The 27195-nt window shown below is 36.4% G+C and overlaps 1 protein-coding gene across 1 annotated transcript; it reads right to left on the bottom strand.

The window, feature by feature from the left end:
- Positions 1-554: 554 nt before the first annotated feature.
- On the bottom strand, positions 555-26666 carry TMX3 (thioredoxin related transmembrane protein 3). Its single transcript, XM_017819559.1, has 16 exons — positions 26582-26666; positions 26273-26327; positions 22085-22124; positions 20749-20872; positions 17597-17642; positions 15947-16027; positions 14516-14615; positions 14185-14262; positions 11916-11982; positions 10108-10206; positions 8119-8176; positions 7373-7426; positions 7135-7191; positions 4851-4980; positions 2135-2203; positions 555-971 (listed from the first exon to the last, which is right to left on the bottom strand). Exons 1-16 carry the CDS (start codon positions 26628-26630, stop codon positions 705-707), a joined length of 1374 nt encoding a protein of 457 aa, XP_017675048.1. The 5' UTR covers positions 26631-26666; the 3' UTR covers positions 555-704.
- Between the last annotated feature and the right edge of the window lie 529 nt (positions 26667-27195).

Here is a 27195-nt window from a genome sequence, read left to right as displayed (position 1 = left end):
AAAACAACAGGCAATCATGTTCTAGAAAGTTTGTAACAGCTTTCCAATATTTTTAACTGCTAGAGCACTAGTAAACACTTCACTTAGAATATAACTCCCACATCCTATATCAAGTAAACATTCTTGACTGCCAATAATTATATTATTACATGGTAGAACAGTCTCCAATTCATAACAATTTACATTTAATTTGAGAAAATAGAAAATCTTCTTGGTTTTTTTTTTTTTTCATAATAATGTGCAACAGGTAGAAGATGTGACTTCTTAGGAAAATCACAACTTGTCTTTAGCTATCAGGTTCTGAAAGACTTCACAGTTCTCTTCATTTTTCTTAGTTTTCAGGCCTAATTTTATGTGAATGAGTGCTTAGTTGGGTTATACTAGTAGCAGTTCATCACATACAGTAAGGTCCAGTAACATGATCTCACTGTTCTGGAAATGAACAATTCAAAACTCTTCCAAAAATGGTATAGAATTGTACCTGCAGATTTCTTCAGTTTACGTTGCTCTTTGCTGATCTAATAAGGACAATTAAGAGAACACCCATTTTTTTCTGTCAATTTCTGAGAAAATTTGAATACATGCAAGTCAAAACTACCATAATGCAGACAAAACGGTCCTCTTTCATGAAGATCATCAATAAATGAAAACCTTCAATAAATAAATCTATTTGGAAATTCTAGAGAATTCTTCTGCTAAACAAGTTAGTCTTTTTTCTTTTCCATTATGTCTTTCTGTTTAAGCTCTCCATCTGAAAGTTCTGTGTATTTTCCACTCTTTTCCTCCTCTTGTTCTTCCTCACTGCCTTCGTCTGTGAGCTCCCGATCGCCACTTTCCTTTTTAGCTCCCTCATGCTCAAATACCTCTCCATCTGTATCAGCTGTGCAGATTCCATAACACATAATGCTGATGACCCCCAGGGGCAGCCCAAAGAGAAAGCATCCCAGCAGTGGTGAACTCTTGAACACAGACTGTTGAAATAGAAATTTGAAGCAGAAAAGACTTTCAGTGAATAACATAAAGTTACTGCATTACTTCTCTTATCACTCTGTGCATTTATTCAAAAATATCCAAAATGAGATTCAGTGTGTTTTCAGGGAGATGGGTAAGGTTTTTTGGGTTTTCTGCTTGCTTGGTTTGGGGTTTGTTTTTTTGTATTGCTGTTGCTTTGGGGGTTTTTTGGATTTTGTTTTGTGTTCTTCTGCAAAAATGACAGAGTCCTCAATTGCAACAATACCTACTATAAGTTTATAAAAAAATACTTAAAAATTCAAATATTACAATATTGCATTGGGGTAGTTAATGTTAACAGGCCAACAGCATATCCTATTCATTGTTTAAAGCTTCAGAAACAATTGTTCTAACAGTGTTACAAAAATACTTTCAAGGAACCAGATTCAGCTACTATTTGTGCCTCATTCTAAAAAATTTAAGTAATAAGGGATCTGCAGAAATGTTCTGTTACTAGACAGCTTCCTGTTGAAGAGTAGCTTAATGGTATAGGAACAAGTACTTATGGTTGCAGAAATTTATGGTTAAAAGTTGCACTTTCACAGAAGTAGAAGCTGCTCATATAGAAACACGTAAGCTTCAATTTAAATTCACAGCACAGGTTTATTTGCTTGTGTAGGAGAAGTGAAGAAATGGATTTGTGTACTTCTCCAGCTAACAAAACTTTGTTAAGCATAATTAGCTTATAAGAAAGATGATACAAATATTTGCTTTAAACCTACACAAAGAGTAGTATTTAATCCCTTTATGCTATAACTAATTATAACAAAACTGTAACGTTTCTCAGAACATGGAAGTGCTACCAGTTTAGGAAAGTATGTCAAAAGGTCAAGGAAAAGATTTTGAATTTTCCCTGTTCTATCCCTTAAAATACTTGTCAGACATATAGAAAAGGAGCGAAAAACTAAGAAATCAACTTATGTTGAAAAATTATAAAATACAGTATTAAAATATTTATTCAAGAAGTTAATTTGGCTTAAATCTAATTTATATATACCTATAATATATACGCAATATATATAATATAAACCAACTTATCTAAAAATATTTTTTAACCCTCTGAAAATATTTGTATTGTGATTGACAAGGGTACCATCTAATTTAATGAAAAAATAAAACTTACCATTATGGTAGACTTGGCATCATAGATTATTCTCTTGATTCGTTGCAGAAGTCCATCACCACCCTGTGCCTGAAATTTCAAACGCAACCAAGTCAAAACTGCTGACACTTTTCAGTTATGATTCCAAAAGTTCATTCTTCAGACCTTGCAATCTTAAGTCCCTTTAGAAGGAAATGAAAAGTAATTATTCTTACATCTCATGATGCCCAGACACTCCAGCTTGTCAAACTTTGATAACTATTATTCAATAGTCTCACGAAAAATCTCTCACGATAGTTTTAAACAATCAGTGCCAACTTGAATAGTAGGCTGGCACTCACTCTTACCATAGAGAAACACTAACAAAAATTAGCAATTGTCCTGATATAACATCAATAAAACTGCAGAGATCTTCTGAACTTTCCTGCAGCTACTGGATATCCATTTATGGATTTTTGACAGCTGTTGCCGGAACAGAGATTTCTGTGAACAATTTTTTCCTGCACTCTGTAGGCCTTGCTTGCCATGGAAGTGGCAAGCGTGTATTGTTTATACTTATAGACTGTGTGATGTTAGCTGTGTGTCTAATTATAAGGTTTGAGAACAGAATATGTTTATAGAAAGAAAACCTTGAGAAACTGAAGATAATGAAACACTTGCAAATTTAGTAAAACCCTAAAAGCAGATTAATTAGAAAGAGGTTTCTATGCCAAGGATGATTTCAGATCGCGTGGACAGGACATCAGGTCCAATGAACTGGAGACATGAGACGCGTGCACAGACTGAGCTATCCAATCATCTTATTGTGAGCATGTACCCTGAGCAAACTAAACTGTATAAAAGTTAACTGATTTAAATAATAAATTGACATATTGCCGACCATAATGGCCTGTGAGCATTATGTTCATGCCTCCCCATCGATAGACAGCACAGTTAGAAAAAGCTAAGGACTAAGCAAAAAAAAGATATGAAGGTGCAATAAATAAAACTTGTGTCAAGCAATGACAGACTATACCTACACTGCCACCTAATTTAGCAGTGTTCAAAATAACTACATGAATCTAAGGGCAATCTGTCTGTTGAACAGGACTAGTTTTTACCTGTTGAGTTGCCAGAGAAATAAACCCCATTTTGCAAGTTAACTGATCAGCACCTGATCTGACTTTTCAAAACCCCTCAAATAGCAAAAAAGTCCACAAAGATCAAACAGAGTCACAAAAGGTTACCTATAGGGCTTACAGAAAATACCAAGAAAGTCAAGGTGAATAATCCAACACTTCCCAAGGAAGGGAAGGGTGAAATGTTAGATTTCTCAGAAATTTCTCTGTGGCTCATAAAGTCTGCTTCCTATTAGCAGTTCACTGGCATACTTTGAAGACTGTCATTCCTCAACAGCCGTACAATTTCTTGGGCAAAGAACATAGCCAATGTAGTGCCATTTTATGTCTGTAGACACCTCAGACAGCTTAAATGAAGGCACATCCTATATTTTTGTCTTGTATAGAGATGTGAATTTAGATTGACCTTTAATCATTCTAGCTGGAATACTACGAACAAAAAACGGAAAGACCTGAGTGACAAAATAGCAGCAAACTGAGGCATCACAAATTAATTTCCTCAAAATTAAAAACCAGCCAGAAATCAATTTCAATTGTTGTTTCAACCAAAAGGATATATTTAAATAGAGTCTAGTATGTTAATAACATAATTCAATGCACTTTAAAAAGTGAGAACTAAAGAACAAAGAACTATCAAATAAGTTATAGTAATACCCCTCACAATGCAATTGGAAGCATGGCCAGTGAAGTTATGAACAAGTAACTCCACCTACATTATGTTACTACATGGATTTGTCAGATTAATAAACCAAGGTACCCCATATGACTGAAATGATCTTCAGCATTACTAGCCATTACCACCCAATGACCCAAAACTGCTGATGTAATGGAAAGCAGGATTCAGCTAGCACAGTAAGCATTCTGCAGCAAGTTGGGGCTTAAACCAACACAGGCTTCTCCTGGGAGGCAGCCAAATTATTTGTTAGCACTGCTCCCCTTTGTGGGAAAGCCTTCCACCCCCACAAGCACAAATGAAAGCTCTGATACATGATCTTTTCTCATCCACATAACACAGCCTTCTGTTTAACAAAGTATACTGAGGGAATAAATACTAAGAAATTATCTAAGCCACCAATTCCAGATGGATTTATTAACTTTGTTGTTTTACAAAAGACAGCTTGATTTTAGTTTTAAAGCAGACATGGGTAAGCTTGTGTCCATTTCTAACATGAAAAGCAAGTATACCACTGCTTTTTGAATCAGAACTTTGCATTCTTCCACCTATTGGATTTACTGATTTACCATCCAAAAGAAAGTATGGTTGAATTATGCACTATAATAAAAATTTTAAACAAATGCATTTAATGCAAGCCAGGAGATTAATAATGAGATCTCCATTTACCAGTGCACCAGTACAAGGAACATCAAAAGAAGCCAACCAACATTATGCTACAAACAGAATAAACCTTGTTTTCTGCAAGAGGTTTTGCAGTCAGAACAGTAAGCAACAGCACAACTCCAGAATTCACAATCACATACTCACTGCCAGCAAACAAGACAATAAGACAGATAGGACAGGAAGATAAAACACAAGACAGAGTAACCAAATCTTTTCCCTACTTTAGCTTCTAAGGAAATAAACATCAACCGACATATTCCAAGTCACAATGAAGACTTACTTCAGCTGTACCATCCAAGATATTGTTAATAAACTGAACCATGTCTTCTGTGCTCTCAATGTGCCTATCTGGTAGAAAATACTGCTGATTGGAGGTATTCAGTACAACAATAGTAGGGATTGTCAAGTCACTGGAAACATAAAACAGACAGTTTATACATTTAAAGAACTCCCATGTAAAATATTGGAATTCAAGTAATCGCTACAGTAATTTAAAAGGATATCCATGAATCTTCACTTTCTTGTGTGTTCTTTATAACATTCCTAAAGGCAAGAGGGAAGGGAGAAGAGAATCACCTGAATCAAGTTGGGTGTTTTTGCAAGTGCCTAGTAACAAGCCAGCAACTTCTGCCAAAATACATGGTCCCAGCCAAAAGAGAACAAGTTTTATTACTGGAATGCAGAAAGATTCATCAAAAAAACCTAATCTCAACACAAACAAAAAAGTACCCAGTGCTTCTATTGCATTTAACAGTCTGGTAACTGATGTTCTTGGAGTTTACTGTAGAGCAGCTGAAAGACAACCTCCATATACAGATTCTATATGCTATAAAGAGATTCATAAAAGCACATTTAATGTGTCTCTTCCAAGAACTGAGGAATTAATACTCTACATCCACCTCTAGTTGATATTCCCAATGACACCTTAGCTTACTTTGCTTTCAGTAAAGTAATATTCTGTTTTCTTCTTTTGTGTGTAGTTTTAATCGTACCTTTTCTAACCAAACAAAAGCATGTTCATGCACTGGTGAAAAGACAGAAGAACTATAATGTCTCCTCGTGGAGTTATAGCCAAGTTCATAAATTTACTTCTATCAGGGTCTACTAATTCTATCCCTACAAATCACACAATATTTTGTCCTTTGTGAAGAAACAGAATTTGTTCCTATGTCCATGTGGCACAGTAAAAAACTATTCTGTGATAAATTTCTCACTATTCAGGAGGCTTTTTCTATTTCCACTTGCTGCCATCTGGTGACAAACCAGAGCACTTGCAATATGGTTTTACTTGAATTATTCAGGCATCTACAGGAAGAGCAGTTACTTGTAACACTGAACATAATTTGCTGCTTTCTTTTGCTGCTTTCCACTTACGCTTGAAATGTATACGCTCTGTCTAGAAAACAATTAAAAGCGGGTGAATACTTGAGCAACAACTTTCCATATACTACAAATTATAAAGTCAGGCCTTTTGCAGATTCAGTTAAACAACCCAGCTGAACAGACCTTGCCACTAGATCACTGCCACTCTAAGTGGCAGTTCTGTCTTCGTTCCCCTTATTTCCTTCCTCCCAGAGATCTCATCTCCCTCCCCCCTACTTCTCTGCACGTCAGTTCTGGTACTCAGCAGAGCAGAAGAGGTCTAAGGGTTTTGTTGAATCAGCAAAATAACTTCCCTACGTGGCTAGACAAAAACCATTTTTCTGCCAGATAAACAAGCTGAAACAGCTCAGCAGACAGTCAGATGTAAGAGCCTGCACAGGAGAAGCAATTAATGAAGTGAGGAAGGTCTCACTTTTGGCAACTATAAAGCTCAATCACATTACTTGACTTCAACTGAGAGACAGTTGTTTTTAAATGAATTTTATTCAGGTCTTAATCTACAGACATCCTACAGAAATACAGATCTTATGACTCCTGGGTCCCCATTAAGCTCCTAGAACCTTTAGGGGCAAGAACATATGATTTATTAACGCTTTGATGCCCAAGAAAGGGATTTGGAAAACTTAAAGAGCTGGCATACAGACCTCCGTTTTTTCCCTTCTTTCACTCCAAATGCCAGAGGAGAACAAATAGTCAATGGTAAATGCCAAGAAACTTAACTCTCTAATTATGCATTTTTTTAGACACGGATCATAACAAGGGCAACTGTCAAGCATCTTGTTAAACCACTTATATATTTCCAAATCTGCCATGTACATATCAAGAACAGACAGCATCTTCCATGCATTTTATGCTGCTTCTCTACAGAAGCATACTTCTATGCATGTCTTAAAAATGCATCAAGAGTGAAAATCCCACAATTCTAACAGTTACTAACTTAACAAAGCAGACCTAAAAGATAAGCTTTGTCAATCAGTATTATCAGTAAGCGGAACTTCTAACATTAAATTATGCAGTTTAATTTAACATAAAACTGCTACTATGTTTCATGCTGAATTCTCAGGACACTGATTTTTTTTGAGCCATGAAAGGCAGGAATTCTTCATAAGATTATTTTTAATCAAATATATTCAGTAACGAATACAAGAGAAGAAAGAAAATTCAAATAAGAATTTACTTACTCCATTAGTAAACTATTAATATAATCATTTCCATCCATATGGCCAAACTGGAAATCCCTGTAAGAGAAATGGTGAAAAAAGCAATGATGAAAAAGAAAGCAGAATAGTGGATTTCACCAAAAGTTTTTCTTTAAGTATTTTTCCTATAACCAAAGACACTCAGCAACGTAATTCAAAAAAGTGATGATCTAGAAGACAGTTCATTTAAGATATCAGAGTGAGTACCATGTGTGCCTACCTGTGAAAGTGATCCCGGTAATCTCTAGCGACTTCCTGAATAATGGACTTTAGTCTGGAGGCAAAAAGAAATAACATTGATAATCCAGGATATACTCTTTCAAACTACAAACAATAAACACTGAGATTTCCCCAGAAAACAGCAAATTGGACCTCATCAGCAATGAGGATTACCAAAAAACACCTGGCTCATCGTGCTTGGTTCCTAAAGGTTTAAAATCCCATACACAGTACTTGAACAGCATTTTCTTAGTCTAATTACATATGCAACCAGAAATGGACAGAGGAAGGTCTTGTTCCTCTCAGTCTCAAACTACAATCCCTTTTTAAATGTTCCACAAACAACTAATATGTAAGCATCACTACACTAATTTTTAATGCCAGTGAGCTGAAGTACAGTCATTTGTTTAAACTTACTAAGTTCATCTCAAAGTCATCTGAACTCAAGTACTCTCATCTAAAGGTGACACAATAGCTTTTAAAAGCTGTGAGATCATCGTTGGCTCCTGTGATCTCATTAACAAAGGGCAGAAGAGTGAGTCAGGAACTCCCATCATCTCATTGAACTCATATGTGCTTCAACTGAGCCATAAATTAAGTAAATTCAGGACACTAAGTCAGAAATTAGAGAACACGTGCAAGTTAAACCCACTCATTTAATGCAGTATGTCTTAATAATTAAGAAACTTCTAAAGTTGTCATACCAGCACATTTCTCCCACAGCGTCACCCATACTCAGTTCTGTACCTGGTATGTTCCACTGAAGAGTTTTTATCATCAATGACTGCAATAGCCACAAGTTTTCCTAAAATAAGGAATAAAATTCTTGAAACCACTTAAAAAGAAACATACATTCTCAGATGGAAAATATGCCAACCTAGAAGAGCAGATACTCTCCAGGGAAAGGAATCAGTTTTTAAGTATAAATCAATCTCAAAGCCAAAGAGCCTCTTCGAGCTGACCAAAATGTGGTTTTCTAAAAGCTACTGAAAATAAATGAAGATGTGGCTTAATGCCACACCACTAGCATTCTATGAAAAGCCTATCCTTAGAAAGAAATTAAAAGGGAGGAAACACAGATAAAAATTAATAACCTACTCAGGCTGCATATGTGCATACACCTAAATATGAGACTACGGAGACCTTTATTACATAATAGTAATTACAAGTTGATTCTAAGCCACTGAATCACTATTGTATGGATTTAGTAATGACTACTTTTCACACTATTAAAAATTTGGAGTATTATGGAAAAAAAAATTGGAAAATTTACTGTCACAGCCCAGAATTCATTATATCATAAAAACAATTTAGTCCACAGACCTCTATCAGAGGAGCTTAAAGGCCAACACCAAAATATATTGATTTCTCAGATTTACTTTGCGAAGTTTTTCTGATTAACCCAAAGATTCTGACGGCGAATCAGATCAAAGTACGTTTAGAAAGCTGGCCAAAGGTTCTCCAGATCAAGCATTTCCTGCTAGGAAAGCAGATCAGCTAACAGTGTAGTCATCAGCCAGATTAACTAAAGCCTACAGAGTGCAGATCTGTTAATTCTCTTCAGATGTCATGATTCACTCAACCTCTCCTCCACCCCCCAAGACAACCTATTGCTCTGTTCCTATCTATCATCATGCCACAGGGAGCATTCTCCTCAAAAATAGAAAGTCACCTTTTTTCAAGTAATACTGAAGAGTCTTAAGAGCAAGAACTATGACTCATTCCCAGGCTTTCTTGTGAAACAGCAACAGCTTCTCCCCATCCATTTCTTTCCTTACTGTAAGGCACTACCTAGTCAATACACTAGGAGCCAACTACCTTTTAGACTGAAAAAGACAATGTAAATAAATTCCAAGTACATCAGTTTCTTTGAAGTAAATGATGGTTTCTCCATTGGATTAATAAAGTCAACATTTTTCTTTTTTTTAATTCGAGGAATTGTTAGACAAAAATGTAACAGGAACAAATATACTACATTTAAAAAACTTGTAACAGCACCTCTGTAAATAACTGTTTAAAATGTAGGTGTAACAATATTAGCTTTATATGTGAGAACCTAGATGTTTCATAATCTTTAAAACCTGAAAGAACTCAATGCTGATTGAATATAAATACTTTGAAAGGGAATGTAGATGATAAGATACCCTGGTGTGGAAAAATCAACACTTACAGCATTTTTTATGATATTTCAGAGTATGTATATCTTAAGAGCAGTACAGATTATTTGCCTATTCCAGAAGTCACTTGGCTGCAAAATTTTTTATTGGGCTGCAAAAAATTTTACTAGAGAAAAGCTGAAGTTTTCTGGGACAAGTCCATTTCAGCACACGCTCCACTCCCTTCATATGTTTTAAAGATATCTAAATCCATTAGATGTAAGACATCTGAACCTGTCCATACGTCATAAAATTCCCTGTAGGTATTCCAAGAGTTCGTATACAACTTACAAAAAACCTAAGGTGCTCTTAAATTAAAAGTTCTACTAATTTTTCTGAATACCACAGGATTAGACATACAAACTTTTATGTTGTGAGGAAAGGACTAGTGAAGGACAAGGCTGTGGATGAAACCTCTAGTCAACACAACAGGTCTCCCCAACACCAACAAAAGTCTGGCACTACCAACTTGAACTCTGACACTGATTAATTTCTGAGATTTAAAAAACACATTCTTAGTACTCTTTTAATTTTTCTTACACACAAGATGTCAAAGGGATTGGTGGTAGCAGCATCTCACCTGTATCTCCAAGTTCATACAGCGTAAATCCATCAACATTAAGGTAGCCTTGAAACCTTTCTCTATTTATCCAAGATGACAAATCACCATCTTCATACTCTAACAAAAAAAAAAAAAAAAAAGAGAATGCTTTTTTTTCATAAGGTAGGCCGTCATATTTACTACTTAAGTACTACAGAGGCAAACAATATTTTTTCTCCTTTTTTTCTTTTATTCTTCTTAAGTTATCACATGTTTCTGGACATTTTGGTTTTAAAACTTGTAAAGCAATTTTCAATTGTTGAAGAAAAAATGTGTTAGAGAAAAGTGTGAAAAGTTGATTTTTTCCCCCCAAACTCAATGATAAACAATACTATATTAAAAGTTGTGACACAGTGCAGAAAGGAACAGTTTCAAACTCTGTTTTCAAAGGTGTATGTGTGCTTGTCATCAAGTTTCAAACTAAGTAAACAGAGATAAAATTACAGAAAGCAGTATTTGTGAGACTCCTTACATGAAACAAAGAAGTCAAGAAAAAGCAGATGCATCAACAGCACTGTGAATGTAAAGGAATAAACAGTCATGTATGACTCAGAATCAGTTATACTGAAGGCTAGTTTCACATGCTAGATGTTTTAATCCATAAAGAATCCAGTTCTAACACAGACCACCAATTAGATCTTATTCACAAGTAAAAAAGAAAAACATATATAAACATAATGTTGCATATTATGTGTACAATAAACAAATTCATATTGTATAGAGTGATTTATCAATAACTTCAGGTTAACAATTATTTGCCATAAGATAGTAGCAAACAATTCCAAGGATAATGCTTCCCATAGGTCTGCATCAATTTCCCCTACTAAGGGGAAGAAAAAAAAAAACCCAAACCAAAATACCAGACAAGCTGAGAGCATTGAACTGGATTTTGCCAGAACTTTCTCTTATGGTAAGCTCAGTCATAACAGTTGGACGTAATAACCTTATTCAGTCTCTTAAGCTGCATCTTCACAATTTGTTTGACTTAAAATAATGTTTCTGGTACATTCTGAGACAGTAAAATTTTTACGAAGTAAATTAGAAGCCTGTTTCATTATGTGTTACGCATTTGTTTTAAAGGGTATGGAAAAAGCAAGCAGGCAACACAGCAAAAGGCAATTCAGAAGTGCTTCTCTTACAAGCTTTCTTTCTCCAGGATTGCAAAAAACGTAAAAAAATTTAAATGCAAATCAAGGAGGCTAGAGAGTGAATTTTTATCTGGAGGCAACAGACTGAAGAGGAAGACAAGCACATCCCTTCTGTGAAGTCACAAAGAATATCCTTGATGGCAAATCTGGAGTATTTTGCTGTGGTACTACCTATTTTCAGAAATGAAAACTGCAGATTAATCTTCTGAGTGATACATTTTCAACTTACAATAAATCTCATTAACTGTTTGAAACTGTAAATTCATCGTATGTGTGATTCCTCTTCAGTAAGTTTTCTTCTATTTTGTGTGTGATGAATTACAACAGTGAGGGAAGGAGTAACTTTTATAAGTACATTAATAGCCAGCAAATAATAATATTGGAAGCTACATCTTACTTATAACACAAATCAAATATCATCACTTCTACTTCAGTATTCCTAAAACAAATGCCTTTCATTTTGTGGCATAAGAACTCATTACTTTTTCCTCTTCTCCTTCCTGAAGGAGTTGCTACTTATTCTAAAACTGGGGAATCTCCCAGAACCTCAACATAAACTTCAAAAAAATATCACCTCTTCCAGTTTCTCCATATATACTTTAAATATCTTTTCTTAGGGTAATGTCCACTTTTACTTACCATCATAAACAAAGTAAGTTCCATCTTTGAAGACCATAACAGCAGGTAATTCAGGCAATGTCACATACTGAAAGAGTTGGTTTTCAATTAATACATGAAAGATTAAAAGATGTTTAAACAGACAAACTAAAAAATCTGAAAATATGGAAATGCAGTCCTTGGGAAAATATCTAAGTACATTTAAATATTTTCTGTCTAAATTTACCAAAATAAATTTATCAGCTTCTGCATATTAAAAGTAACAAAACATCAGTGTAGTTTTGAGAGGTAGATCTCACAAAGCGTAAATGAAACAGGATTTTTTACTAGTATCTCCAGTAGCATGAAGAATATTTTATGAGTTGCACATGAACTTTAGATAGGAGATCGTAAACTTGAGGGTTTTATCAATTATGGTCCCTGTTCCCAATTGGTGCTGTTGTCAGCATACCTGTCATACTGCTATTTCTTCTAAATGTACAGTAAAATAGCAATACTGATAACATGTCCCACTAAATCTGGGCTATTTCTTGTGGATCAGACTGATGGGAATATAAAGAAACAGCTTCAGAAGACAAGGCTGCATACAGACCTAATTTAGGCAAAAGGAACAATGAAAGCCTGCATTACCATGTTAAACATGATATTTAGGATAGTCAGCAACATACTAAAAAAAGAGGTGTAGAAACCTTTTTCTTGGAATTTAAAGAATCTCATTCAGCTCACATTTTCAGTGAACTGCCATAGAAGATATACTGCATCTACTCCTGACTGCTTGCTACCATTCAAAGTCAAAATTCTAACGGCACTTGTGGTTAAAAAAGGACTGTATCATGAGCATCCTTTTAATTATGTTGGCTGAATTGTCTACTGATATGTTTGGGAAAGGTAAGAACTGCATCATTTCCAAACAACATGCCTTCTATAATCATTCTGCATTATCTGTCTTGGAAATAAATGCAAAAGCAGTAGGTTTACAATGTAACAGTTGATACAAATGAGCAATAAGAAAATTCTAAGTGATGCTTTTGTTCTCTTATTTTAAACACAGTTTTACATCTTTAAAGGACAAATCAATCTGTGTACAGATTACGGCTCGCAAAAGACACCTGAAGCTTGGAACAATATTACCCAAGGTGACAAAACAAAGCCTAACAGTGAACAGCATTATGCAAAAGCTCATTACAACTCTAGCACTTAGTAATTTCATAACATTTTTGCTTCTCTCCGTAGAATATTACTACTTCAGCTTAATGACAACGGGGAAATTACCTTCCATGAAAAAAAAAAAAAGCTCACTGCTTACATCAGTGAGATCACAGAATCTCAAAGACTTTGAGCCTTTTACACTCTTTCCACTGCACAACTGAACAGTACTTTTCTTGCTCAGGTGGGGCTGAAGTGCAAATAGCAATATTCAAACTATGGTGGCCTTTGATACAAGGCTTCTGGAAATCTAACAATTCACTATTTAAAATGAGTATGTTCTACTTATGATGTTCAAAAATGCAGCTGCTAAAAAAAAAAAAAGCCAACAAATTATGCTATTCTCACCCTGCTAATCAAAAACTAAATTCCAAGTCACGTTTTATCAGGCATAGAGTAGACTTAGGTCCCACTTGGAGATACCAATAAATGAAACAGTCTCTTGATTTTGCTTCAACAGGTAAGCAACGATTAGACTAACAACAGTAATATCAATTTTTTCCACCCTTGTGACTAACTGTCAATATTTTCCTTGTTACAGACTCCTCCAAAGAGCCACATGAGAATTCTGCAGCCAGTAGACTGGATCCATTGATCCCCAGGCAGACTAATGTTTTGATCACCTGTATTGTACAGGACAAAAATAACTTACCTCTTCACTTACTTCTCTGATTACTAAGGTATCAGAAGTACTTCATGGCAAAGACCCCCAAATTAGTTTTAAAAGTGGTTGGTGAAAGGACTGTCTGAAGTAACAAGAGTTGTACATTGGGTAAAAGTCCAAGTATCTACTTTCTTGAGCAGGTTGAACGGTCCAAATTGAGTTCCACATATCTTCTGATTAATTTTATTAATGTGACTGAACAATTAATTAGGCCAAAACAAAGCAGTGACAGACTTGAAACCTGGTTTGTATTCTTTCCTCATATAGACTCAAAAATTATACGTTTCAGTGTAATTACTTTGGAATCTATCAAACACAAATATACTGTAAGAAGCCATCTCTGTGCCATTGAAACAGTAAAATTACATATATGAGAACAACACCACTTCTGTGAAAATAGTAGGCATGGAAACAGCTTACCTCAGGCACTACATCTTCTGAGGCAGAAAAAAAGTACGTATAAACTATTAGTTCTGAAGCAACTTCAATGTATTTTTCCTGAAAAAATACAAACAATGTTTTTTAATTTCTGAACTTTTAGTATGGGTCAAATAAAAGCTTTGTGACATACCTCATCTTCAAAGAGAAATTAGAAAATATGGGTTATGATATAAGATTGTAAAAACACTTAAATAAATGTAGAAAGACCACATGAATTTGTTACAAGCATACACTTCAGTCTTTTAAAAGATATTTTAAATTACTCTGTGAATAGCCAAAAGAAGTAACTTTACTTAATCAAGCTTCAAACCTTTAAAGGAGATTCACCACCAACATACACAAAAAGTACACGATGTCTCTTTTGCACATGCTCAAACATATGCTGGCTAGGAAGTGGCCTGATAAGAGGTCTGGGAGGGAAATAAAAACAAGAAAGAAAAACCTTAGTTTTTGCAACCTGCAAAACCCAAACAAATAAAAATCCACAAGAAAATGTCATACAGTTTTTTGTGGTTTTTTTTTAAATTAAATTACACAATGCACATTAATTCAATTTTTCAATTTATTATTTTATTTTCAACTAAAAGGGAAAAGAAAAAAAGAAAAATTCCCCCTAAAATAACGTGTTATGTTCCTCAAATAGCACACTTAAATTTAAAACTCATATCTTAGTACAAAATGTTGCTACAGTGGAAACATGCATGCCATTTACTGGTCACAGAATCAGAGACTGAGCTGGACTGGAAGTGACCTAAAAGATCATCTGGTCCCATCCTCCAACCATGGGCAGGGACACCTTCCACCAGACCAGGCTGCTCAAAGCCCCACCCAGCCTGGCCTTGAACACTTCCCAGGATGGGGCATCCTTACAGTAAAGAATTACATCTTACCACCCCTACAGTAAAGAATTTCTTCCTGATATTTAATCTAAATCTATCCCCTTTCTGCTTAAAACCATTGCCCCTTATCCTGTCAGTACAGACCCTGATAAAAAGTCTCTCTTCTTCTTTCTTATAAGACCTCTTAGTGAAAGGCCACAATAAGGTCTCAGTCATTTGAGAGATAAAATTCTGAATTTAAGCATGGCAGTTATGAAATGTGGTCTTAAATCTTAAAAAATTCTGATCCCTCAATATTCCTAAACTACAGACTTCTGAACAACAATGAATATTATTGTTCCTATATCAAAGCTTCCTAATTATTTTTTAGAATGGAGGAAAGAAATGTGACTTTTTTTCTCCCCAAAGTTTACTTGTCAATAACAATTTGAGGCCACAGGCCACTGTAGGGAAGAAAGAAAGAGCCAACAGCAATTGTTATGAACAATCCTGCCCAAGCATTTCCTTATGGTGCCTATTGCATACTTTTCAGAAGCACAACTTCGGAGCATGAAACATCTTCTCCCTTAGTAATGATGCCTGTCAGCCAACATTTAGATTGGCATTCTTGTTTCTGACTTCCCTGAGCTTCATTTGTTCACAGTTTCCAGTACTCTGAAAAGCCTTTAGTCCTTGCACTGTAAAGAAGGTATTGTGGCTAGCCAGTCTCTCTGTACTCTCTCCATGCCATGCACCACCAGCCTCACATGCAGTGACACATAGAGTGATAGGCATCAATAGAACATATAGTTTTTTACTTTGTGTCAGTATCTTGTTCTTTTTTAAACAGATTTAATTCTTGGCTCAAAATCCTACGTAAGTTTTAAGTCAGCAGAACCAGTTTCACAGAAGAGTATACTTACCCTGCCACTCTATTAGCAAATTCAACTATATCATCTTTGGTTCTAGGTCCTCTATAGTTGTATGCCAAGTCACCTTTTAAGCTAGATAAATGGGAAAGACAAAAAAAAAAAAAACAGAACTGAAATGACCTAAACTACATTTGTACATGCAGAATTACTCAATCTTCATAGGTTTATTACAGTCACCTTTTAATGAGTGAGAAGCAAAAGAAGTGGTCAGCAAAATATAAAACCCAATAATGCAATACAACGCAATTATGCAGTAAAAAATTATTTACACAGTATCTGATTTATTGACTTTCTGAAATAATTAGCATTCTTTTACATTTATTTTTCTAGTGCACAGCAGTCATTTACTCTGTAAGCACACAGATAACTTAGAACATTTGCTTATGACTGTATAAAAAAATCCCACCCCACACCCAAATCAAACCCCAAACACTCAACATTTATACTACTGAGGTATTAGTCTTTATAAAAGACAAACATATAAACTTGTTGTTTTTTGTTTGTTTTTTTTTTAATAATTGAAAGGTATCAAATAACCTGCAAAACCTTCCAAATGTATGTATTAAATTAAGCTTACATGAAGTGTTGCTCAGCTTATGGTACTCTGCTGACAGGGGACGTAGCACACTTGCATTATTAGAGTATTCCAGTAATTTTCACTAATTCTAAGAGGCTTTCTTTAAATCCATATAGGTTTAGGAAACTCACAGGAAAGAAGAAATGATACAGTGAGTTTTCAATGCCTCTATATGCCAATAAAATTTTTCATCCTTAAAGATTAATAAGTTAAATATCTCTTGTTGCCTTCTTGTCACTTTGACAAGATTCATTATTACATATTATGAGTATTATTTGCTTTAAAAAAAACCTGCTAAAACCCCCGGTCTGTTCACAGTAAAAAGGACCCAAAATTACTGTGTCTTAATATTTAATATGACCTTGTACTGGACTATAAACTACATGTGTTATAAGCAAGTACATAGAATATCATTATGGACTGATATTTTCCTATAATTTTTGTCCTCCACTGCCTTTTTTAAATTAGGTGAAGAAAAAAATCTACACATACTTTTCTTGTTAAACAACTTTTCTCACCCTTCACCCTACACAGTAACTACTACTGTCATTTACATAAGGTTTTTAAGGTACACGGGAGAGAAGAGAGAGGTAGTTGAAAATAAGAAAATGCAATCAGCAGCTTACAAGCAGTTAACAGGAAGACTCAGCTATGCACTTACTGCCTGAATCACTCTAAAGATGTCAAATCAAGTGGAGGAAGGAATTCCTTTTTATAATAGTTGTGTGTATATATATTTGAAAGACATATTTATGTACACACACTTCTACATAACTGCATCGAAAACAGGAGTTAAATGAAATCCAATTTGTTAACCTGCCTATTAAGAATTCTGTTTCTAAATAAGATGATGGATATGACTGAATTTCACAGCAAAACAGTCCAGTAGAAATCAAAGACAATGCCACCATGAGATGGTGAAGTGGTTTTTTGGGGTTTTTCTTGGTTTGGGTTTTACAGATTTTTTGTGATTGTTTTGTTTGAGATTTTTAAATGAACAAGGCTATGTTTTCTTTAGTGTCATCAAATCAGTGTCAGAAATTCAATAGGAAGCATCAACTTACAGCTTAATTGTTGGATAGCCTCGTACACCAAATTCAGATGCAATACCTGAAAGAAATATGTTAATGCCAAAGTGAACCAAGACTTTCTTGCTCTCCTACCTCCTCTTAATCTTTAAACATAGTTTACTATTCAAGCCACAATAACAAATGAAAGAACTCCCACTTAGTTTAATATGAATTATTTTACTTGCTTTCAAGGAGCTGCTGTTATTAAGCTACTACATTTTGGACCTCTTAAAGAAGTGCTGAAGGGTCCCAGCATAGGCTCTCAATTCATGTGCCACAACTCAAATGCCATGAGAATCCTCTAAATAGACATGCTTGACCTGTTCTAACCAAAAGGTACCATGCATTTTAAAATACATACACAACTGACTGAAAATACTAGAGGCAAGAATTGAGCAACAAGGATGTACAATAGTAAATAGTAATGCTTGAAAGAAATACAAGACATGTGACATATAGTTACATGCTACAGTAATGCCTAACAACAGAAGTGCAGTATCATACTGCAGTAGTTACAAAAAAGGTTTCACATCTGCATTCTGCAGACATAAATGAACCTCACCAGACACAGACACTTTCTAAGCAATCAGTTATTTACCTGCTGCTTACTAAAGTGGTGAAAAGCAAAACAACTGCAGAACTTTTTCCCCCACCTCAGGTTTGTTTAAAACCTTGTATCTTGCTACCATCTATTATACGAGTACAATTTGCAACTACCATCTTAAACTACACTTTTCAGTCAATTCAGTGTTTTCCAAAAGTTAAACTAAGTAGTCTTCAAAAAAGGCTAAAATTAAGTATAAAATTCTGACAACACTTGTGCAATTCCCTATTGAATAACAATTCCCGCACTCAAAAAGCACGAAGAGTCAATACCTATAACAAACATTCTAAAGCTACCAACCATATGTCAGAGCAAGCAGATGTGGGAGGACTTGTGTGCAGGGCTCTCAGTAACAGTTTAGGAACTGTGACCCTAGGGTTGTTTGCCTGGATCAGTGCCTTACTGCACAGCACTACAAATAAAACTAGCAGCTCACCTACAGGTATCTTAGTCAAAGACGACTGTTCTAAGAAATACGGGTACTAGGATCAATTTTATTCTGATCCTTTTCTCTCACAGCTCTACTACATAGACTTAAAATGCATTAAAATGTATATTAGAACATTTAATCACAAGAGCTGACAACAGAGTTTATTTCTCCTTCTACAGCTCTCATGCATGGACAGGAGAACTAGAAAACAGCCAATTTTTAATACATTATTTTTAAATCTCCCAGCCTTGGAGATTACCAAAATTCTCTCAACATCCTGAAAGAGAAATACTATTTAAACCATCACCTCCACTTCTTGATATAAAGAACGCAGTACAGGCAAACAGCAGCAGTTGTGCCAGCCTGAGGCGTGATGTGTTTCTACTCTGATCACATTCAGTTGACTTTGAGGCAAACCCCCCTGAAAATTCAACTGATAACACAACAGGTGACCTCTCTTGATAAAACTCCTGTGTCCTCATAACGCAGAGCCACCTGAGGCAACACTTACTGGATGATTTATATGTTCACCTGTGATTTCAGCTCTCTGACAACAGGCTACCCATAGTTCAGATTTTTCACACTACTTCCTATTCCAACTAGGAACACAAACTATGCAGAGCCAACCATTCATGTTCCTTCCTGGTTACATGTCCACAAGTTCCAGCTGCATTTCCTCCTGATATTCTCAAGACTGAATTACTTTGATTTCACAGAATCTTTAGATTGGAAAGATATCAAGCAGAACTGACTTGAGCTTTTCATATCCAGATGTTATAAAATTTCCACTTTCAAAATAAAAGTACAAAACTATTTCAAGAGATTTATTGGACATTCTATTTTATAAAATTGGTAACAAATTTGAGTAGAAAGACTTTTCCAGGGCAAAAAGGAACCCTTGCAGCTTTCAGTAATTTTTATATGTGCAAAACTGAATCATAGAACTAAAACAATGTGCCAATTCTGTTCTAGGTATAAAATATAAGAATTTAGCATCAGGATGACAGATGCAAATATTTCAGGGTAAGAGTTCATACAATTTATATGATTTAGAATTTTATATATATGACTGGAAAGCTAGAGATCCATGAAACGAACTTGAAATTTCTAATGCTCCAGACTTACTATAGCAAATAAGTATCTTTAAGATGAAACAAAATTTCTGTGGTTTTACAGAAAAAGCTGCATACAATAAATTGGTGTTTGAGACAAAATCATTTTGATCTCAAAAGACCAAACTCTGCTACAGGTAAGCAAAGAAAAACTGGAATATCACTCAAAAAAGTATTCTGCATAATATTTTAGGCAAATACAACAAAGCTGAATAACCAGATTTAATGGGGATTAATTAAAAATGTTACATGTATTTACAAAATTTCATTACATATAGATCTCCATTGGGCCCCACTCCTCCCTATGCCTTCCCTCTTAAATATCCTCCTGGTTCAACACAGATTCAAGTGAAATGACAATAAAAAAGCATATGAAAACAAATAAAATACTGTTAAGCATTCAACAATCCTCTCACATCTACCCAAACCACTTCTCTGAATACCTAAAGTTTTGGGTTTTCTCTGAGAAGGTCAATACATAGGAAAAGCAAAAAAGAAAGCCTTAGAGCTAAATTTGGTTCTTCAAGAAGACATTTAGGGAGAAAGATGGGAAGAAATTGGCTCAAGAGTAAATTCAAAGATTTCAGCAGGCTTTCTGTAACAGCTTAAGGACCGATTACCTGAAAAGAATAACAGCGAGAACACAAAGCACTTCTCCAACAGTAATACAAGGAACCTAAAACTGGATGCTGTCAAGAGACGCAGCACATAAAATGCTTATATAAGTACTCTAAGAGGCGTATCAAAAGCAGATCTTTGAAAAGCTTTTACCTTCCATTTGTCAGGAAGAATTCCCTACACAAGCAGAAACGAATGTGATAAAAACTGCATACTACAGCAAGTTGTCACTTTTAGAAAGAAAAAGATGGGGAAATTGTTCTCCAATGACTGTTTGCATACTTGTGCTAGGATACAGAACAGAAGAATAACTTAATGAAAAAAACTAACAGTCTCAAAACAGAGTCTGCAATGAAATTACTCCTAACCAAACCATACTTACTAGAAAAGGAAGTTGCATCCATCTTCCCAACTTTTACTGGAGAGCCCATGTTTCTCATTTCTATGCCCACTTCATTCCACACAGGCTCTAGTTTCTTGCAGTGGCCACACCAAGGTGCATAAAACTGAGAAGCAAAAATATTTTATTAAAAAAAAAAAAAGTTAGTAGAAGTTGATTCTACAACTAACCCTCAAATCATTAGCAAGGCTTATTTTCCAGTCATGGTTCTCCTTATGTCTTAATAAAATTGCAAGTTAATTACAAGGCTAGCATGACATGCAGTATTTATGATTTGGTCCTACTTTTAAGATGAAAGCACAAGTTTGAAAAGAATACATTAAATTGTTGCACTATTACATTATTTCTTATTTAAAAATAGACGGTGTGGTAACATTTTTAAAAATCTTTTGGAATATTTTCCTCTTTTCTTTGAAAGATAAAAGATCATGTAAACAATCTATCCAGGATTATGGAAATATCTGTCAATAGCAGAAGGGCAATAGATACTATACCTACTTCCCCAAACTGTCCTCTGGATTTCGGTTCTTCAGCAACTACTTTTATAGAAGCACAGTGAAAAATTGATCCCATTTTCTCAGGACCAAGCAGAGCTGAGAGACTTTATTTCACCTTTCTGCCTATGTCTTGCTGCAACACCTCAGTGAAATTAATAGGGAAGATATCGATGTTTTGGTATAACAAGATCGGGTTACAACCTGACAAAGTTGAATTTTGTTTTGTTATACTTTACTGATAACTCTGAATCAGCACATTTAGTTTTTCCCCACTCAAAAATAACAACTCTAAATAATACAGTTTTGAGCATTACAGTACATATTTAGGTGAGATAAAAGGAATTTTACCTCATCCACAAACAAGCTCAATCTTTTTAGCAATTCCTTGTCCCTGAAATAAGGAGCACCAAAACTTTCCAAATAAGTTAGAAAAGTAAATGAAGCCTTCCATGTATTTGATCTTGCAGTGCTAATAAATGTCTAGAACACCAATTAGCTGGTATAATTAGAGAACGGAACCATAACAATTTTGAAAAGAGGTTATCACCTCCTGATTGTGTTAGGTAACCTGCTTTCTTTTTTTAAGGACTGCAAAATATAGGATGAAGCCTCTCTGCATGCAGTATTCAGCCTATTCCTGGTTCACCCTGAACAATATAGATTGCTTTTCCATCCTGTCAGAATTACTGTCATGAAATTTTTCTGCATCATGCACAAACAATTTTCCAAACGATGAAGCAACCTTACTACAAAGTGTAGCATTGTACATCCTATCTTTTGATTTCCACTAGCAGATCTTCCCATTTTTCTCATATACTCACATCTACGAGCCAAATATCATCTTTACGGTTTTCTTTAAACCTAAAAAGGGAAAAAACAAAATCAACAAATCTGAAAATGAAACAGTGAAGTGCATGTGCGAAACAAGCAAAATCCACAATTAAGATTCTTTCTTTGGGTGTGAAGAAATAGAGGAGATAAGATTTTCTAATATTAACAATGCCCCTGCACATGCAACAACACACACAGATGTAGGTTCCTATAATTACTTCCCAAGACAAAACAAACAAACAAACAACAACAACAAAAAACAACAAGAAATAAGAATACATACGAAAGATATTTGATTATCATATCATATGTATTTTAAGGGGAAGAAGTATTTTGCAGTTGTCTTAGTGATATTAAATATTGTACACTGTTGTATTTTTACAGATCAACTAATACAGACTCTTAAAGCATTGGTTTATAATGTTAATCTTAGCTTTACTGAATGTAAACTAAATAAATTATCTCTAATATTAACACACAAAGCAATTTTAGTTCAACCTCCTTTAACATTCTACTATAGGTGTGTCAGTTTATGGCTTTATTGAAATTGCACACAAGAAACCAACTTACTGGAATAAAAATGTTCAAGTGATTTTTAATGCTAGACAAATGACATTTAAGTGAATTGACTAGCTTTATTAACTGTAAATCTGTCACTAAATGCTAAAACCTCTAAAATAAAAATAGAACATGATAAATCAAAGTTGCTACCTTCCAAAATGTTGCTTACACAATTCACTGAACTGTTGTCACTACATGATAATACGAATTATTGCATTACTTAACGATTTCTATGTAGATAAATAATTAAGCCAGAAATTCAACGTAAGGTTTATTTCTGTAAGACAGGCTTCATAAAAGTGACTAGGACTGGGATTAATGTCACATGCTATAACATACATGATACAACATTCTTACTGCAACACTCCTATTGTGAAAAGAAATAAATATTTTTATATAATTATGTAGTGTGTGATCTACACTCTAAAATCCGATTAACAGAAGTTATAGCCCAACTCACCAATTCCCAATACACAGCATGCCTATAAATGGCTCACAGGCAGTAAGCAGAATCAGAGAATATTTATTATATTTCATTTAAAGCTGAACCTGTAATAGTCCATAATGGTCTTGAAGAAATACTAATGGTGACGGTGGCTTGCTGTTTGAAAGAAATAATTCAGAAATCATGAATACAATCTAATTACAGTGCTGAGTGTTTGAAACTTAGAAATGCAGCATTTCACTGGTAAATTCCAGCCTTTTTTATTGATGGCATGACAAGGTTGCAATACCTGTACAGCAGGAAAGGTATTTGCAGCAACTAACATAAAACTGCTCCAGGAAAGCAGCATTTTTAAGTCACAAAATTGCTTAGCTGAGCAACTCACTAAAAATTTACTTCACCACCCTAAATGCTATAGAGCTAATGAAAAAAACAGTTAGAGTCTGGCATCTCTTGAGAACTCTAACAGAGCTACAGCTAACTTCCAATTACAATGTTAAATAATTGGTTATGATGCAAGAGGCAGAAAGCAGCTACTGAATCATAAGATCCTGGCTGTGCTTTAATTTAGAATATCACTTTTGCTTTGTAAAAGAAGAATTTACGATTAATTGTTCTCCTCCCTCTGCCACAGTACAACTGTTATAGGAGATTGCAAAGAACATTACAGCACTGAGAAAGGTAGACTAAAATCTTACAAAACCAGTAGACAGCAATGAAAAAAGGAAAAGAAAGGAAACGTCTGGAAGCTGAATATTCCAATGGAATCTAATAACTTTGGCCTAAGGTAATATAAAAAAATACCATAGTTTTTACAATAACAAATTTCATTCACAAGCACCTATTTAATCAACTGCCACAGAAACTAAAATTTCAAGTGTGACAAAAACCCAGCTATCAAAACTCACTGTAGTTTTGGTAATGTCAATGATTAAATTACTAGACAATATTAAGAAAGTTCAATATACTGCTGAACAAAAACAGAAGTTTCTGTACGAAAGAGTATTCAAGTATTCTGTGAAGGTGCTATTCCTAGGACCTATAAATATATTTTTCAGTTGTAACATTTCAGTGCCTCTTTTTAAATGAGTTGGCAATCAATCCCCTGTCAGCTGACAGAGACACAATCACATTGATGGAAAGGTGTTGCACATCCTTGAATCAAAATTATTTGTCTCAAATACATACATCTTCCAAACTACATGATCAAACGTTCTCTCAACCTCCACTTAAACCAAGCACCTCACTTAATCATGAACAGTTAAAAGAAACCAGCACGAAGCAAAACTGAAAACCAAGCCCACAATCACGAGGGCCTTCAACCAACACAGCTGCTGTGTTTATTCCTTGCTGTGTCTTGCTTCTTACTCCCTTTGCACCGTTTCTTATGCTTCTGATCCTGCGTTGAGCCACCAGTACATCCTCACAGAGGATACTTCCCTTTTTAATTAGGTTACTTAACTGCTTCATTATCACACTAGAAGAAGTACACAAACATTGCAAGATGAATACTGATCTGAGGCAGCAGATCAGCAGCACAAGCCAATAGGTACCACAGCTCTTATTCTGCATCCCTTCCATAGCCCAGCTGGGTGATACTGAGTACCTTGTACCTCTGTTAGTTCTGCTCTGCGACTTCCCATATCCTGCAAACTTGGGAAAGGGACACACATCTTATACTAGCTGGCATTGTTTACAAATACCAGAATTCAAATAAAACCCAAAACTTTCAGCAACAGCAAAAAGTCCATTAAGTTTAGGTCTCTATCAAATGGAAAATTTGAAATTTCACCAGTCACTGCTTCCAGGTTTGTTTTTTTTTTTAAATTGTTATCCTGATCTTTTTCACCATTTGCCAATTAGTTAAAAAAGAAAAAAAGACACAAAAAAAACCCCTGTCCTGAACAACTCATCAATTCTTACTCCCAACTGCAAAGACAGGTATCTCTGTAGTTTTGTAGTTGAAAAATCCAAGTGTTGTAAAACAGAATTTTCTTTTATCGGTTATTTAAAAAGTTATGTGACCACAGATTTATGTTTTCTCACTCCAAAACAGCAAATGCATTTAAATTCACACCTGTACAAACATGATATGGGAATGTGATGCAGGAGTACAGATACATTCACTTAGCCTATCTTCAGTCCTTGAAAATACGAGTCGTGTAATTTATGTCAGGTAATTTTTTGGGGCAACAGCACCTATGTAACCACCAAACTGCTAAAGCAAGGCAGTACACGACCAACGACACTACACAACCAGCTTAATGGCAGGATTGCCCATTTCAACTCCTACACAGTCTCAGGGCTAATTCTGCTGTAAAGGCACGTTTTTACACTGGAATGTAACTGGCACTTCAAGCAGCCACGAACTGGTCCTCCAAGCCTCCTTCTCTTTTCCGTTTCTGGCCATGCATGAATGCACTTACACTCGTTCTCCCAGCCCCTTGAGGCAGCCATGCAGCGAACTCTAAGGAAGAACTTGGTTAAACACAATCAGCTTTTACTTGGGGCAGGTACGAATACACCACTATATTTACACTACCAAAAAGCAAGAAAGAACAAGGAACTCCAAGAACATTTCTGGCAATTCTACCTGCAATAACAGCTTTAGAAACACCTGAAAAATTAAACTGTTCCTCAGGTTCATTAACTGAACCTATTTAATAGGTGAGACTGAGGGAAGGCCTCATCAGGGTCTACAACTTCTTCATGAGGGGAAGCAGAGGGACAGACACTGATTTCCTGTCTGAGGTGACTCGAGGGAATAGTCTGAAGTAGTGTTAAGGGAGGTTTACATTGGATATTAGAAAGAGGTTCTTCACCCAGAGGGTGGTTGGGCACTGGAACAGGCTCTCCAGAGAAGTGGTCACAGCACCAAGCCTGACAGAGTTCAAGAAGCATTTGGATGATACACTCAGTCAGATGGTGTGATTTTCGGGGCTATCCTGCATAGGGTCAGGAGTTGGACTTCAGAGCCTTGCGGGTTCCCTCTAACACAGAACACTCGATGATATTTCGGGCCACAGTCTTTCTGCCATTACTGCTAAGAAAAAGGCAAACTTTTCCAGTGCAGCTTTCTTGACAAGCACACTATGCACAAAGTCTGGGGTCATGTTCCCCACAAGAACACAAGCACTGTTTAGGCCATAAGGCAGGGCACCCCAGTACTTACGACTCATCCAGATCCTTCACAAAACCCGCGCCTGACGCCACCACATGTGCCACCACTGCGAGGTAAGGAGAAGCGTTCCGTGAGTGATGTCCGAGTCACCCCGGGGCTCTCACCCACGCCAAGTGACAGGCTCACCGCGCTGACAGCCGCCCCTCCTCCCTCGACCCTGGCCCCTCTCGCCTCCAGCGCTTCCCCACAGCCCAGCCCGCCCCGCCCCGCACCTGCCGCCCTGCTCCCAGCCTCCCCGCTTTTACCTCCCTCTATCCCCCCCGCCCAAGCCCGGAGGAGCTGCTGCCTCCCGCCCATCACCTGCCGCCCAGAGGAGGCCCCGCGTCCGCGCGCCCGCCGCCGCTGCCATGTTCCCGGGAGCCGCGGCACGGCCGGAACGGGAAGCGCCGACCTTTCCCCACGGCGCACGCGCGGAGGCCACGGGCGAGGGGCGGGAGGTGGTGGCGGCTTTGGGGGCGCTTCACGCAGGCGAGGGCGGTGGGTCTGGCTGAGGGCACGGTGACCCCCACTGTCCGGCCCGGCCCGGCCCTTGGAGGCAGCGAGCGGGGAGGCGAGTGTGACACCGTGACACGGGGCCGGGACGCGGCGCGGGTGGACGCTGTCATCTCCCCGGTGGGGAGACTCGTTCAGTTGGATCAATGCTCTGGTTCCTTGCAAAAAATAAACCACGTCCTCCTTTGAGCAGGAGCACGTGTGCCGTCTGTCGTGTTGCCCGCTGTCTGCCGTGGGTAGAGCTCATCCCGCACCACTTGGCTGCGGTTTCAGCAGCCCTCCTTCAGCTTGTGTGTGAAACACTTGTTCCCTGCTACTCTATGTCTCTAACTTTCTCTTTAGCTTCCCTCGTACAAATCTGTTTCAGTCTTTCCTGTTTTCAAGTACGTAATTTCTCTGTCAGTGCAGATCTGCAGGTCCTG

This window comes from Lepidothrix coronata, unplaced genomic scaffold, assembly GCF_001604755.1.
Source record: "Lepidothrix coronata isolate B3197 unplaced genomic scaffold, Lepidothrix_coronata-1.0 Scaffold75, whole genome shotgun sequence".
In the NCBI taxonomy this organism is placed as follows: Eukaryota; Metazoa; Chordata; class Aves; order Passeriformes; family Pipridae; genus Lepidothrix; species Lepidothrix coronata.
The sequence above is the reverse complement of the archived record's forward strand: the minus strand, read 5'-3'. Positions and strand labels throughout refer to the sequence as shown.